Source organism: Anas platyrhynchos, chromosome Z (genome assembly GCF_047663525.1).
Source record: "Anas platyrhynchos isolate ZD024472 breed Pekin duck chromosome Z, IASCAAS_PekinDuck_T2T, whole genome shotgun sequence".
In the NCBI taxonomy this organism is placed as follows: domain Eukaryota; kingdom Metazoa; phylum Chordata; class Aves; order Anseriformes; family Anatidae; genus Anas; species Anas platyrhynchos.
Genome location: NC_092621.1, coordinates 34,679,538 through 34,695,311, shown reverse-complemented (window position 1 = coordinate 34,695,311; position 15,774 = coordinate 34,679,538). Strand labels below are relative to the sequence as shown.

At 37.9% G+C, this 15,774-nt stretch overlaps 1 protein-coding gene across 8 annotated transcripts in view; it reads left to right on the top strand.

The window, feature by feature from the left end:
- Positions 1-15,172, top strand: part of FREM1 (FRAS1 related extracellular matrix 1) — a 68,089-nt gene extending 52,917 nt beyond the window's left edge. For 5 of the 8 annotated variants that reach the window (XM_038170368.2, XM_038170366.2, XM_038170372.2 and 2 more), the window contains 8 exons: positions 153-302; positions 1,485-1,723; positions 2,448-2,495; positions 2,795-2,977; positions 3,247-3,372; positions 4,045-4,160; positions 10,330-10,415; positions 11,285-15,172. In XM_038170368.2, the coding sequence (XP_038026296.2) occupies positions 153-302; positions 1,485-1,723; positions 2,448-2,495; positions 2,795-2,977; positions 3,247-3,372; positions 4,045-4,160; positions 10,330-10,415; positions 11,285-11,484 (1,148 nt within the window). In that variant the 3' untranslated portion in view covers positions 11,485-15,172. Of the gene's footprint in view, positions 1-152; positions 303-1,484; positions 1,724-2,447; positions 2,496-2,794; positions 2,978-3,246; positions 3,373-4,044; positions 4,161-10,324; positions 10,416-11,284 lie in introns of those variants that run through there. The other 3 variants (XR_005261614.2, XM_038170371.2, XR_005261615.2) reach the window with 3 other exon arrangements.
- Positions 15,173-15,774: the final 602 nt, after the last annotated feature.

Sequence of the window (15,774 nt, the reverse complement as noted above, 5' to 3'; positions counted from 1 at the left end):
GAACAGCAGGAGTCCAGTCAGTTGGTGGGAGTACAATAACATACATAAGCTACTCCATTCTAGCTACAGACATGTTAATTAATATATTTCTTTGACGCTCCAATTGATTGAAATAGCAATTAAAGAGTAATTAAAATGTTTATTTCTGTTAGGAATGTCAACCAAGATGTGGAATATTGCAATTACCCATGATGGATTAGAGGAAGATGATGAAGTCTTTGAAGTAGTTCTGAACTCCCCTGTGAATGCTGTTCTTGGCACCAGGACAAAAGCTGTAGTGAAAATTTTGGACTCAGAAGGAGGTATTCTCTTTTGATCTTCATCTTTAAACTGTGGGACAATCTTGGCTAGGTAGCTACTTATTGCCAACCACAAGTTGTTCCTAACACTTACCTTCACATCAAAATGCTTACTTTCTTTTCAGAGAAAACAGGCTTGGCAGTTGCAGACCATTTATTCTCTCACACAATCATATTCATCCTCTTAGGAAACACAGCATGGAGAAAGCAACAAGTACAAAATGAGAAGAGTGGGGGGAAACAAACCACTTTTCATAACAACATGAGTTCAGTTCTTATTTATTAAAGTGGAAAAAAAAAAGATTGTTGAGTCCATTAGAATTGTTTTTCAGTGATTGTACAACAGTGGTTACACACCTCTGAAAAAAGATTGATTTTCCTCTCTAAAAAGAACCATAACGAGACACAGCTCTTAGAAATACATTTTCTAATGCATAGCAAACACAGGCCACAACATTACAGTGCACAGCAGTGATTATTACAGACTTTAGGCCTTTATTTCTTTATTATTATTGTGTTTTTCAGTAGCCAAATGTGGTGTGCCTAAAAGCACACCAAAAAGTAACAACTGAAGAAAAATACAAATGATTAGCAAAGCAGCTGAGGCCTGTAAAAGGTGAATAATATTTTCCCGTCTGGTACTTAGTGAAACAGTATTTTAAATACATGTGTTGTAATGAATGAGGCTTAATTTTACCAAAATTCCATTTAAAATTTGAGATCTAGTTTCTCTTTAACATTCATAACATACGTCAGGAGTTAATTGTCACAACTAATTTGAAGGAACAATAGTGTCCTGGGTTTCTGAAGAGGAAATTGACTGGTCATGCTGGACGTATCACCAATATTAAAGATACCTATCCCTGCCCAAAAATCCAGCTCTCCAAACCCTAATCTATGCATGAAAACAGGTATCTTCTGCAGACACTTGGTAGGAATTCTGATCTATGATTATGTAGATGCATTATGCAAAAAAATGTATATATACAGATAGCTGCAGTCATAGACAGTTATAATTATGAAAACCCCACAAACAGGGATGATTGAACAAACAGCAAATCAGCCACATCAAGTGAAAGAATCATCCAACTTTTAAGGACAAGCTGTTTATGTGGCCATGTCAACATAACCAGTTATCTGATCGTGCAGCTAGAACTGACCATCTGCCATTTTTAATGCTTTCAGGTCAGTGCAGCTCTTTTCATTCTTCTGGCCAAAGCAAGCATGACTTCTGGAGGAGAGGCACGCTGTTTGCAGTTTCCTCAGGCTCCTCATCACCTTCCAGGCCTGGCAGCGTTCACTTGGAAGGGATCCCACCACCTCCTTCCAAAGGGATGAGAGAGCACAGAGGGGACACACTCCAGGAGCACAGCTTGGTGAATCAGTCAAGGACCAGGCTGAGAGTGATAGGAAATCGCAGAATAGTAAGACACTTCTGTTGTGTGGTGATGGACTGATTTATATATTCATTGGGGTTTGATATCTTCATTTAATTGTCCTATTTCTGAAGTGATTCTACCTGACTGTGCAATAGGTACTACCTATTTGCATTTGTCCTGAGTCAGACCTAAGTGTTACAGGACTAAAAATACTGTGAAGGAGGCTGGGGAGTGAGGATGCACAGGAACATTTCCTGATTTTGAAGATCCATGTATGAGGGAGAGGAATGAAAGCAGCTGGGACAAGGAAAAGTTCAACAAGCAACAACAGTAATCATGAAGCTTTTAATCTTGTCTAAGTTATGGGTCAGCTTGAAGAAAGATGCAAGGTTTCACTAAAGACACTCGAGTCATGGCAATGCATGGAAACTGTAAAACTGGTCCTGAAGTCGTAAGGGTAAAAATACTGTTAGTTTAAACAGTGAACAGCGCCTGCCCATTGAGTTTTCCTATTTAAGCTATGTTGGTTTTGTCATGTTCTGCTTAAAAGTTAATGCAATCTGTCTATAAAAACACTTTTAACATGTGATTTTTGACGGCTGTTTTCAAAAGTCATTAGTCTGCATTTTCAGAGAGAAAGAGCTAAAAATCGTTCTGCATAATTTGTAATTTAGACCATGTAGCACATCTTACTAAAATTTTTGTTTCTTTAGTGTATGAATATGTCCATCTCATTCTGCTATTGTACTTTTTTTTTTTTTTTTTTCAGGTTCATCCTTCATCTGTATTTAGAAATGGAACGGATGTATTTTTCAAAGTAAGAATCTTGTGAATATTGCTCATACATTTCTGTGATTTTTTTCTGATTCTGCTCTTTCCGGACTTTATGCAGAACAACTTGCTAACCAAGTTCATTGTTCATTGTGACCAATGCTTTATTTTTCTGTGTATCTTCCTTTTTCATTGGTATAATTCCCCTTTAATTTCCAACAGTTTGTACTGTGCTGGGGGTGGGGGTGAGGAGGTAGGGGAGGCAGTATTTAAAAGCTGCTTGTAAGAGCTAACTCACAGTTTTTCCTCTCCTGTTTTGCTTGTTTGCGGTACTGTAAATCCAAGTATCATGGGATGGTATCACTCAAAATGGAGGATGATACCTCATCAGCTAAAGCAAACAAGAAGGCTGAAGTGTCAGTAATTAATCAAGCACAAACGCAGATAAATGTCGTCTCCTCTAGGAAGACAGAAATCCCACAAGCTGATAAGGCAGAACTGGCATCTGAACCACGCTCAAGCCATGAAGTATGAAACCTTTTCTTTCATAGGAATTTTTACCATCTGCTTTCAGTCGTGCTCTTTTCCAAAATTAGTTAATGCCTCTGAGATCAGAAGCATAACTCCCCCTGTTCCAAAACTGAGTTTGAACAATACGCAGATAAATTAACAACTTAATCCTTGCAGTTTTTATGTCATGAAGTTTAATATAAGAGCTGTTGCATCTGTTTCATGTAGCTTGTTTGTTTTTTGTAATTATTTCCCTTCAAATGTTCAACTGCCATTCCCTTTTCCAGGACTTCAACTCCTTTCCAAAGGCTTGTACACCAGATTTGAAGGGGCTTTTGCATTATGAAGAAAGCACTCAGAAGTTATTTCAGTGTGATGGGATAATATGGACATTCTGGAGTTCCCAAAGCAAGGTAAAAAGGTCACCATTACTATGCATCTGAAGCAGAGCATGGAGTCTGCAAAGCTTAAGACTCTGAAGCAAAGGTTCAGCTTGTAACAACTACTGAGTTGTGCTTGCAGGGGATAAAAAAGTTGTCCAGAGTCAGGTTTACTGTCAACAGAAGTGAAAATTCCCAGAGACAAGATGAGAGCTTGATTGCTGTGGCTACCTTTTGTTTCTGCCACCCACAGGTGCTTCTAGACAAACTGCATGGACACAGTTGTCTTGATGCTTGTTGATAGGATTTAGTAAAATCAACTGACTTAGGTATTCTGTAAGCAAACACCCTCCCTTGCCACTCATGATCTCATACTGAATTTTTGTTATACCTCATTCCCTACGCAAACTGTAGGAGCCAGGAAACGTTATCCAAAGCAATGTCCTCTCTTAAGAGGATTTCTGGATCCGAGACTTTGTGTCAGCTTTATGCTATTGGTTATAAACCATGGAGTCCTCTGGCAGGCATGTAATTCTTTACATCTTCTAAGTGATGCTTTAGCTTTATTGACATACACCAATTTTCATGTTCAGTCAAATTCTGGAGAGGCCATCAGCAGCACCTTCAGCTTCAAGCCTGATTATTAGGGCAGAGCTAGACTACTGTGAGTAAGAGTCTGTTCTGCCTTTTCATCTTTTATTTCAGGAGGTGAGCCCAAAAAAATGTACCTCCGGATGGAGTCATCATGATGGGAACTGCTATTTACTAGTAGTAAATCACAAGGTCACCTGGAATACTGCTGCTCGGGCTTGCAGAGAACAGTAAGCCACTTCTCAAAACAAATGTATTTGATGTGCACTGACTGTTGCCCTGAACTGAATGTTGATCCTGAGAATGAGCTCATTTGGATAAGCCCTGCTTTTGTTGTGCTGCACAGCTACAACATGATTGAACAAGCCCTGGGATTCTGACCCAGTGGAAAATTCACATATCATTAGTGCCATAGTTATCATACTATATTCATTATATGGATGCCTTTCTTCAGCCTTCTCTGATCCACCGCTTCTTTGACTCTGTCTTCAGTTAATATTAGCAACAGCACAATGATACCAGCTCCTTTGTGCTACATGGTATTCTTATGAAGAAGCTGATTCAGGATCTGTAACTACTCAAAAACTTTGTCATCCAATTTTACGATAAGATTTTGACTTCTAAGGAAAAATGAAAGTTAGTAAATTATAATAATAATTGTAACAGAGAAGGAGGCAAATACAAAATCCACCATACAAACCAGCCTTGAACTTTTGAGGCCTGCTTTGTGATTTTTGTTTTAGGAGCAACAGTTTAGGACTGGAAGAAATGCTAGCCTTGGTAACATTGAGCTTGCCTGGGATCATGCATGTTCAGTACCTTGTGTTGAATCCTGAGCACCAGGCTGAACAAAAGGATGGGCTTTAATTGCCACTTTCTATTGCTCCATGAAATGAAAATTGAAACACACAGATGGGTTGGAGATGAAAGAAACAGAATATATTCAGGAAGTGGTTGAAGAATATATAGGCAACATGAAACATGTACAAGCGTGCATGACAAACCTTGATTTATTCCAGTCAGTTATACCGGTTTATTTTGTCTTGGTAACAGGCGAAAGGAAAGTCTTAGTTCCAAATATGTTCCATCCAGATAATGGACAATACTCTTTATGAAAACTCACCACAAATCTCACATTGTTGATAGTTTTTCCTAAAGTGTTGGGTTATCCCAGTAAAGCCTCAGTTGTGAATATTCTAGTATTTCTTCCCAAAGGACTCAGCATTCAGTTGATTTCTGAGGAATTCTCACTGAATTAATCACATGTCTGTATGCTGGGAGGTGTTCCCATTTCCTAGAAGAGTGTGTTCCCAGGGACCCATACTGTCTGTGGAAGATAACTTCCTGCTGAAGGCTATAGTGTGTAATACAGAATTTAAACTGAGTAACAGTAAGTTAGTGACAGCGTGAAACAGCTACACAAAGAGTCAAGGCATATCACAATCCACAAGCAAGTGAATCCTAGGGCAGTGACAATTTAATTAATGTCAGATTACCACAGACTGATGAAGCTTTATCATGGTAAATGGAGTACTCCTGACCTCCACCTGGAATTGATTTACAAAAGTAGGACCCCAGGCACACACTTTAAAGTGTTACTATAAGATAACTTAATACATCTTATTTTGTGCTTTTGTCCTCCTCCTCCCGTGCCCCCATCATCCACCACTGCTGGTTCTGGTATTTCTGTAATTAATACTTCTAGTACTTCTACTGTTGGCATTTAATTGGCTGAAGTTTTCCAATAAGCAAATGAAATCAACAGGGATGCCACTTAATAGATCATAGAAACATCAGATATTGAATAAAAAGATTAGAATTGACTTTCATGATACCAGCCAATTTCACTGAAAAAAAATAAATATATATATATATATTACTAAACAAAAAAATACAAAAAAAGAATATTTTTTATTACCAAAAAAGTGGCATTATTTTCTATTTTCTGTTCTATTTTCTTGCTTGATATTTTCTAGTATGTAGATCAGGACAAAAAGCACAAACAATTTATCATGGAAGCAACTGCTGTCTGGACATAACTATGTACTTGGGCTTATGCAAACCCATTTGGGTTCTATCGCTGCATGTTGCAGCAGTGAGCTTTGATATGTGTTGCATCCATTTGTTACAAGGGGCATACCACTCTTTGGTTTCCATATGCAGAGATAGAAGACAACATAAAAATGGGCTTGTCTTGACAGAAGTTGCTGAATAGTGATAGTGTGGTTAAAAAAAATCTCAGCTAATTGCACATAAAATCTTGTACCATTTCTAAACCTCCTCCAATACAATGGAGAGAAAGGTGTTTTAAAACTCATTTATCTGTGTTTGTTCCTTATGCATGAGGAGACTCTTGGCAGCATGAAGAGAGGCATCTGAGGGATATTATGGCTCAGTGACCACACAGCAGCCTGATTTAGCAGCAATTTTGGTCATTTATGTTGCAGTTTTTGTTTATCCCATAGAAACACATGTTCCCCTAGGGTCAATGCAGCAGGGCTCACTCACATGTAAGATGGTTTCACTGCTGCTCCTGCAAAGACAGAATCCACTGTTGCTTGATTTGCTGTTAGTCAAATGATGCCTTCACCATCCCAAAGTTCAATATTTAATGAGAGTCTAAATATGATCAGATTGCAGATCATTTGCTGCCAGCTTTTTAAGACAGGCTGTTCTTCTGTTCTGTGTTTGTATTTTAGCAACATGTGGCCTCAGTCCTTGGGAATCACACGCAAAGCCATATCCAAAACAATGGTTAGATCCTTTGTGATGGCTCTGTACTGCCTTGTGCAAAGCAGGGTGGACCCAACTGCTCTCCACTCCTAATGCTGCACTAGTTCTGTAAGAGACTGATTTAACTTATTGTTACAGGCGACTCCAGCATAGGAGAGTAATTACCTGGAGTAGTTTTGAAGGCCCAAGGTGTTTGACTTTCAACAGCCACTCTGGATATATAGGGCTCCTGTAAACTCAGCATCATGTCTGTCAATCTCATCTGATTGTTTTGAATATCAGGAGGTGTCATAAGCAACGCTAGACAGCTATTTCAAGGCACCAGGATTACTCCCTAGGCGAGCAAACAAAAGCCTGGGATAATTACAGCAGAGCCTCTCAGTCACTGTCCCTTCACTGTCAGTATGGGACATGAATTTACTGCAGTAATTCATATCAAATGTCCTCCTGTGCTACAGAGATCTTCACTGCCAGTCAAGTCTGCTTTCGCAGAAGTTCAGTTTATCAGAATGGTACAGACCTCCTTTAAATGTACTGGTTAATTTCATGTAAATGTAATAATAGCATATAATACTTCAAGGTTAATGGCTACCTGAAATATTTCCTTAGCTTGGGAAACTGCTCTTATAAGAATGCTCTTGACTTGAAAGCAAAAATTTTAAATCACAAAGGAATGATTTGCAAATGGACTTACTTACCAGAGGAATCAGTGTTGTGGTTTTGTTGTTGTTTGTGTTTAAATAAGGCAGTATGACCTCTTGTATGGAGTAATTTAAATTAGGAAGTGGTAGATTTACATAACTCCATAATGAACATTATTTCATCAATTCTTGTGTCAGGAGCTCTGCCTGGAGATACAGGTTAGAAATATTAACAGCAGTGGTATTTCAGTACTGTTTTCATTTCCCTACAATACTGCAAAACCCTTGACCAGGTTTAATGATTAGAATAGTTGTTCTCTCTCCAGTCATGTTTGTTGGTCAGGCTGTATTTAGAAAGCACTTTTATGCAGGAAAGATTAGATAACATAATTATTGCACTGCTTTCCCTTCACAATGCTGAAGGCTCTCACTGGTGCTTGTGTTGAACAAAGTCTGAATCTGTTACTGCTCAGACCACCCTTGTATGTAAATGGTATAGTAGTTACTGATACAAATTGATGCTTTTGTTTGTTTTTAATTTTCCTAAAACTATTACAGCTCTCTAAAGTAACTGACTAAGTTCTGGTGCTTTGATTGTCTTTAAGCAGCAGCCAGATAAAATGGCTATTTTTGTTCTTGCTTACTAATGGTGATACCACAGAGACCGCTGCCCAAAACTCTTCTCAGACTCAAGTCTGGTGACTGGCCAGCCACAGTCACTGTGAGGGGGAATGGCATTCTGCTGCTGAATCAGTTACCTGGGGCGGACACCCTGAATGAGCTGCCCTGCTTTCCTGGACCTTTTGTTTGAAGAAGAAGAATCCAAAACTTTCCAAGAGCATTAGCCAGAGTAACCGATTTGTTCACTGGAGACTTGGTAGATGGGCCTGGTGGTTGAGCACAGAGAAGAAGCATGTCACCCTTGTGACATAAGGGGACAAAGAGTACATACACAAGAGCTGGTAACACAGCTTTGCAATCAGTGGGTGAAGTTTAGGGATTCTGTACCATAAGGAGGTGTGCAATCCCCGGCCCCTGTCTGGGTGCTTCTAACCACTTTCTGCTGGGTCAGGCTACCATTTGTAAAGTCATGATCAATGCTTCTGAGGCTACCCTGCCACACCTCTATCTGTGGATTGTACATGGAAGATGTCAGTAAGATCCTTTACACTTTGTTCTTTGGTGGTCTCAGATATTAGGGGACCTTGATGGGGCCTGTGTTACTATATGGTCTTTGGTCTAGGGTAGCCTTGCATCAGGGCACATCAGGTACACAGCATAAGGGCTAACACACAGCTGTCCTGTAGGTGTTGGGGGATCCACTGTGCAAAGAGGAGTAAGGGGGTGAATCCTGTGCTGTTTCAGTTGACTATAGGAGTAATGGGATAGGCCTTTGCAGCAGAAGCATACCATCAACATTGCTCTGTACTATACTCCTGTATGCCCAGAAAAAGGAATGGCCCAAGTTTTGTGTGAACAGGACTGCGCAGAACACTGTGGATTGATAGGAATTCCTCCTGATGAAAAATTTACCTGCTGCCCTATTTTCCATGGGGTTATGATATAGCATCCACAGGATCATTACTGTTAATATTAATTACTGTTAAAAAAGATATATGTCAGCAAACAGGAATGGAGCTCCAGGCATGGGTCTCTAAGTGGGTGGCAGACTTGGTGGTGGAATTCCACTCCAGGATCTTTTCTCTGTCTCAGTAGTGTCTGCCATGCCTCCCTTGAGGTCTGGTTGTTGTCCCAGCTCTTAAGAACAACCTTACTCTCTTCAGAAAAATACTGGTTTTCTATCTCCAGTGCATCTGGCAACAGTCACAAAATTCAATAACTTCTAATGATACTATTGAATTATTCTTCTGCTAGAAAAGTTTTTTGCTGTCTTAAAATGTTTTGAAGAGCAGTGTTGTTTCCTTGGGGCCTATCAATTATCACCTAGGATGTTCGAAGGGGTTGACATCACTGTTACACTAAACAGCAGTCATAAGTATGGGAAAACAGAAATGGGAGAGACTCAGTAGGAGAGGAAGGGTGAGAGTAGGCATGACACATAAAAAAGGCATCATTAAATCAGGGCAGGCAAAAAGATGGATAACCATGAAAGTCAGCTGCTGACAGCTGACAATTCCTGGCAAATATGAAAGATACAAGTGCTCAGTGCTCAGTGCTGAAGATATTCAATGGCCTGATTTTGGCCTGACCTCTAAATGGCCTGAATTTGGCCTGACCTCTAAATGGCTTAAGAGCAGCCTACTGATGTTTGCATGCTTGGTACTAGTTGGGGGACTTTGCAGTGCAAGGCCATTCAGTATTTTAAGTTTTGCAAGCCCTCCACTGTGATTTAAGTACACAGACAGATTTGAGCTGGTGCATTGGTTTCATTCTAAATCTAGTTAATACAAGCCAAAACTCCTTTCAGATCTGAACTAAATGAACAGTCATTGTGAACAACACAACATTACCTCTCAGAACCATGCTGCCATTCTAAATCAACCCCCTGAATTACACACAGACTTCATTCTATTTTGAAATATGCCCAAGTTTTAAACTGTGTTACTCAGAGCTTTATCTTTGTCAGAAAACAGTTTAAAAAGCATACAGTCTGCAGCACTACCAAATAGGTGAGGCTGTATCTTTTGGTGACTTGGATTTTTAGTGTGGTGGATTTTTATTTTAGAGAAAAAGGCAGTATTGATAAACAATTATGTCCATGATTTAAAACATAGTTTTTGAATTTGTTACACATGTCCAGTATACACGTATTTTATTTGCACAGACATTTCAATTTTTCTATTAGAAAATTAGAAAAATCAATCTAGGACTTAAGTTCTACAAGTAATTGTAAATGTAAGACTAAATCTTTATGTAGTTATTCTTTCATGCCCGTACTGATTTTGTGAAATGTGAGCTATATGGTGTATGTTAGAATCCTTCATGCTTCTTGTTGGTAAGTCTATGGGAGATGTCTGTCGCTCTGTGGAATTCTAATTACTCTCTTCTCTCTTGTTGAGTCTAGATACCAGGGGAGTCTAGCAAGTGTGGCTAATGAACAACACATGCAGTGGCTGTGGGACTTCAGCGGGAGAAAGCCTTTTTGGATAGGCAAGTATATCAGCTGAAAATAAAGTGATTGATGATAAAGCCTTAAACTGCTACAAGTTTTCAGCACCGTTTCCAAATGCTGCATTGCCCTCAACTTTCTGCAGTGTTTGGTATTTCAGATCAATGCATAAACTGAAAGCTGTCATGCACCTGGATAATTTTATGTCTTTATCAAAAAGAAGAGTTTATCATGACCTGTGTTGCCTAGAAACCTTTCCCGTTTTAAACCTAGCTGGTAAAATAAATCAACTAAATCAGCTTTAAAAACTACATTCAGTTTGTACTCATGTTCAATGGTGTAATGATTCTATTACCCTGAGAGAAATAAAGTCCTTTGATAAGAATAAAAACTACAAGCCCATTGTGTTGATTTTCTAATTGTCATCTCTTCTAGCTAAGATGAAAGGTCATATCTGACCCATTTTGGTCTTAGGAACTCAGAGGCTAAGTGAAAATGCATACTTTAAGTTGTGCTAACTATCATCCTTTCAACAGTATAAACAAGATCTATGAAGATCTGCAGGATTTTATTTTCAGGAGGAATCCATGAAGTCTGAAGCTGCCCAGGCTTGAATATGACACTCTATTTGGCATCCTAAGTATCAAAAGAGAAACTTGGGGTATGATAGACATGGAGAGAAAGAAAATATTTTAGGCCAGTAATGGGGAAAAAAGTTAAGTGTAGATGCTGTACAAAATATTGAAGTGTATTATTGCTTGTATTTCTCCAGATTTATTCATTTATTTATTTATTTTTGGCCTGCACAATTTGCATATATTTTTAAGAGGGATAGGACAACATGCTTCTGTTGACATCAGGCTCCAGGGATGAACAATATCACTCATTTGGTCTTACTGATTTCACGCAGGCTTGAACGACCAAGTCAATCCTGGACATTGGGAGTGGAATGGAGGAGAACCTGTCACATACATTAACTGGAGAAGAGGCTTCTATCACTTTCCAAAGAGAGGCAACAATTGTGTATTAGTGCAGAAGAGAGGAAAATGGCAAGCAACTGACTGCAGGAAGGTCAAACGGAACAGCTATGTATGTTCTAGAAAGCTGTAAAGAATGGAGGATCCCTGTGAAAAAGCATGTGGATATTCCTTTTGTTTCAGTCTATTTATCTGCAGGCATGTGATGGTATTCAGACAGAAAACTGTCTTAATTATCACCGAGGTTTTATTTTGTGTTGCCAGAGATGCAGATGCATTGGATTCCAAACAAGAAATAGAGGTCAGTTGCAAACAGTAAGTCCAGGTCAAGGCTTTGAACTCTCCCCAGAAACTTTGATCTCTTGCTTATTCATTTGTATTTTCACACCAAAGAGCTAGGCCTAACCGCTTTCATCAAATTTCTGTGTAAACATACCTTTTTTTACACAGAAAGAAAGAAAAAAGAAAGAAAGTAGCACATCAGTTGATTTGCTTCACTCTTAAGGAGTGATTATGGATTGGCTATTGCTTTAATACATTTGCAAAAAAAACAGCAGTTTTACCCTGCAGTCACAGTGAAAGAAATACTGTTTGGGGTGGAAGTGAGGGCAGACTCTGCTGGCTGAAAGCAGGTTATCTTGTGTGAGGAAGGGTGAGACATTTTGTCAGGATACTTTTTGTACTTTGTAGTTTTTGTGTGGATGCCCTAGTACAATGTTCTACAAAAGAATAGCAGTGATATGGTTTAGTGACAGAGTACCAACATGAGCAAAAGCCTTGTATTTCTTTTTCTAGTATCCAAGAACAGCTTCAGATCCTAATGGATCTGCTCACATAGAACTGCACATTGTTTGTCACTTCTGACTAAAATTATTCACTGTTTTTTAGAATTGCATGATGTTGCTATAATTTTTACAGTATAATTAACTAACAGGACCTCTGCAAATCTAATGCTATCTCGAAGGATGGTTTACACACACAAAAAAAATTAATTCTGAAGCTTAATTCCAGAATAGTATCATGGGATTCAGTGATACATGAACATGAATAGGATTTATATGTGTATATAAGCCAATGTAATCGTGAGACATACTTTGTACTAAAGCAGCTATGGCTTTTGAAAAGTATTAATCTAAGTCCTTATTAGGGATTTGAGGTTTTAAAAAATAATTATAAAAAATCCAGATTTAGTCCTGAGAATAGCTTAAAAACAGCATTTAATAGGAAAAAACCAAAACAAAACAAGACCAAAAGCAAAAACAAAAACAAACAAAAAAAAAACAAACCACACAACAAAACAAAACAACAAAACAACAAAACCCAAACAGCTGCCCATAACTTAATTTTAACTTATTATACATACATACCATTGTCATGTTACCACTTGGTAACATTATAGTAAAGTTATTCCTGACATGACAAAAATCTTGTTTTAGGACCTCCTTACTGCCAGCCTTAAAATTAAAAAAAGAAACAAGTCATAAGCTTGCTAAAAAATTAAAGCTTTTTTCAAACCCTCCCTCTGCCTGACATGAGTGTATGACAGGTGGTGTGGCATCGAGTATAAAGAATTTACCATGTACCATATGAACTCTCAGCCCTCCCATCTGCCTGCCTGCCACCAGCAGTTGTTTCTGTCCACGTCCCTTACAAGCTCATCAATTCGGCCAGACTCTTGATCAATTACATTTGTGCACCATTTGCACCTCTGCTCTTTCTAGGGCTCCTCAAAGTAATTTCTCAGTCCTGTGAAGGAACAGATGCAGCAGAATCACCTCTCCTCTCTGTGCTGGAGGAACTGTTCCAGGGATTATTTATCCTTCCTTGTTGCGTATGATGAGTTAGAACAGGCATGTGAGTAGCAGGGCAGTCCTTCCATGTAGGAGAGTACCTTTCTGAAGGGACTCTTGCACTCTTGCAGATAAGCACAAGTGCCTTACAAGATTAGAGGTAAAATACTGTGGACAGAACCATATCATATTGTTGGTATCAACAGATACAACCAAACACACTTCCATAATTCGTTTTTGTCTTTATGACCTTTATGCCAAGCTTCTAGACACTTTTATAGACACTAACACTTTTGCTTAAGAAGTTACCTAAAACAAAATGATATATATGCTAATTGTTTCAAGAATACCCCCAAAACAAGTAGCCTCTGAGTACCTGTCCAGACCTGTTTTTATTTCTTTGTAATTATATATATATATATATATTTCTTTTCACTGAAAACAAACAAAAACAAACAAACAAAAACCAAAACCCATGGTGCAACAAAGCACACTTGATAGCTACAGATATCATGTTCTGTAATTGCAGGGAAAAATGATTAAGAGAGGCTGTTAAACATAAACATAAAATTTTATTTATTTAGGGCCTTCTTGTTATAAAAACTACTGAGCTTATTGGTACTATCTTTACAAAACCTATCAAGATTATTAAGTACCCCTCCTACTTACATAATGAATGACCTTAACAGAGAGGGAATTTTGGCCATGGAGTTTGTTACTGGACCAATAACTAAAATATGACTAGTGACTATACTGAGACAGCACTGATCTCGGAAGTTTGCTTGTGTGTGAAGAGTGGAAAATACCCCTTTTCTGTACTTTACTTGAAGTACCTGAAAGCAATTGAGGTGTTTGAAATTTTCAGTACACCATGGATAGTTAGTTGTGCAAACTATATGCATTTTCTGCTTTCATGAGATCTGATACAATATACTAATGAAGCCAAAATTCTTACATGATTTTAAAATGAATTTTTTTTCAGTGATCTTTGCACTCTTTATTAGGATATGTTCAAAAAATATTACATATTCAAAACAGGGAAAGCAAAAATATGTCACTTTTTCTGTTGCCATAGGAAGTTGTTGTCTCTAAGAGTTTTAGTAAAGAAAAAGCCTAAAATCCTGAGAAGTTACTGGGAACTTTTTCAGTCTTCAATACAGCTTGATTTAGACTCTGAATAAACTTGGGAAACTGAGAAGCATTCAAGGATCAGTGTCAACATGGAATTTTGGGAGGCTGAAAGTCATATAAATACTGATGTTTACCTGTGGATGTTCTGGATGAGCACAAGTTTTATTTTACCAGAACTACCCATGTATCTTTTAACAGCAACAGAATCAACAGGTGACAGCTCACTGAAAACAAACAAACAAACAAAAACCACACATGTTGTTAGCCCAGCTTTCTAAAAAGAGAATGGTGAGCTGCTTGTGTGCCTGCTTCTTTTAACCACCTCCTCTCCCTGTCAGCTATCTTTTTAATTTGTTGACCAAGGAGATGACTTGCAGATGACAGCTGTGTAAAAAAATGGTAGGCAACTTGCCACAGGAACACTTCTTCCAAAGCAGAAAATTCTGACATGAATTCTTTTGATATTACACCGTTGAGATCTTGCCATGGGTGGAGACCTTTGAAGTAACCCAGTAACTGATGCTAGTAATATTACCTCTTGTCGCTCCCCAGATTCAGCCAAATACAGGGAAAACAAGCTTCAATAACTTAAGAACAAATTGTATTTGTGTGAGCAAGTGTGTTGTTACTAATGTCCTAGAGATCAAGATTTAATTTGGAAAAAATCACTAAAGTTTTCGAGATCTCTTCTGTACACACAGAAATGTAATGAAGGCATTCTTTTTTCACTCATTCTAAAACTACAAAAATAGGCTTGAGGAAATTATATATATATAACTCAGCGAATACTGTGATTCTACTTTATTTACATCACAAGACTGGTGCTAACCTATTTACTGTATTCAGAACACTATATATATTGTTATGCATAGCTTTGTGTCAATACAAAACTGAAACATATCATTTTGGTGAATCTGTGTTTCTTCAGTTTCCTTCCATAATTGAACAAAAGGTAATTTTTGTTGTTGTTGTTTTCATTTTTTATGTGTGTGTGTTTTATTTTTGGCAGTTTTATTTTTATTTTTTAGCTAGTGGTAAAAACCTAAGTGTTGGGCATAGTAGTAATGTACTTATAGTTAAGTGTAATATAGCTGCTGTTTATTCTTTGCAGTTTCTGAAATCTGTTTCTGCTTCTGCATGAGCCTTTCTGAATTAGTACTATAAGAACATATATATCATAAGCAAACTATATGTTTAATAGAAAATGCTGGAATGTTTATTTTGAGAAGTAAATTTAAAGAAAGTTACAAGTCTACAAGTAGATATATAAGAGAATGAATGACTTCAAGAAAGATTGTCAGTCCATAAAATTGATTTTTAAAAAGATTCATCATTTAAAGGATCATTAAAATTAACAGAAAAAAAAAGGCATTGTTTCTCAGTGATCTTCAGTCAGCTTCATTGAGATTTCAACTTTTTTATTACAAGAAGCTATGCTACTTGTAATTTGGACAATGCTGCTACTCTATCTCCACTGCTTAACTACTGGTCTGTTTATCAGT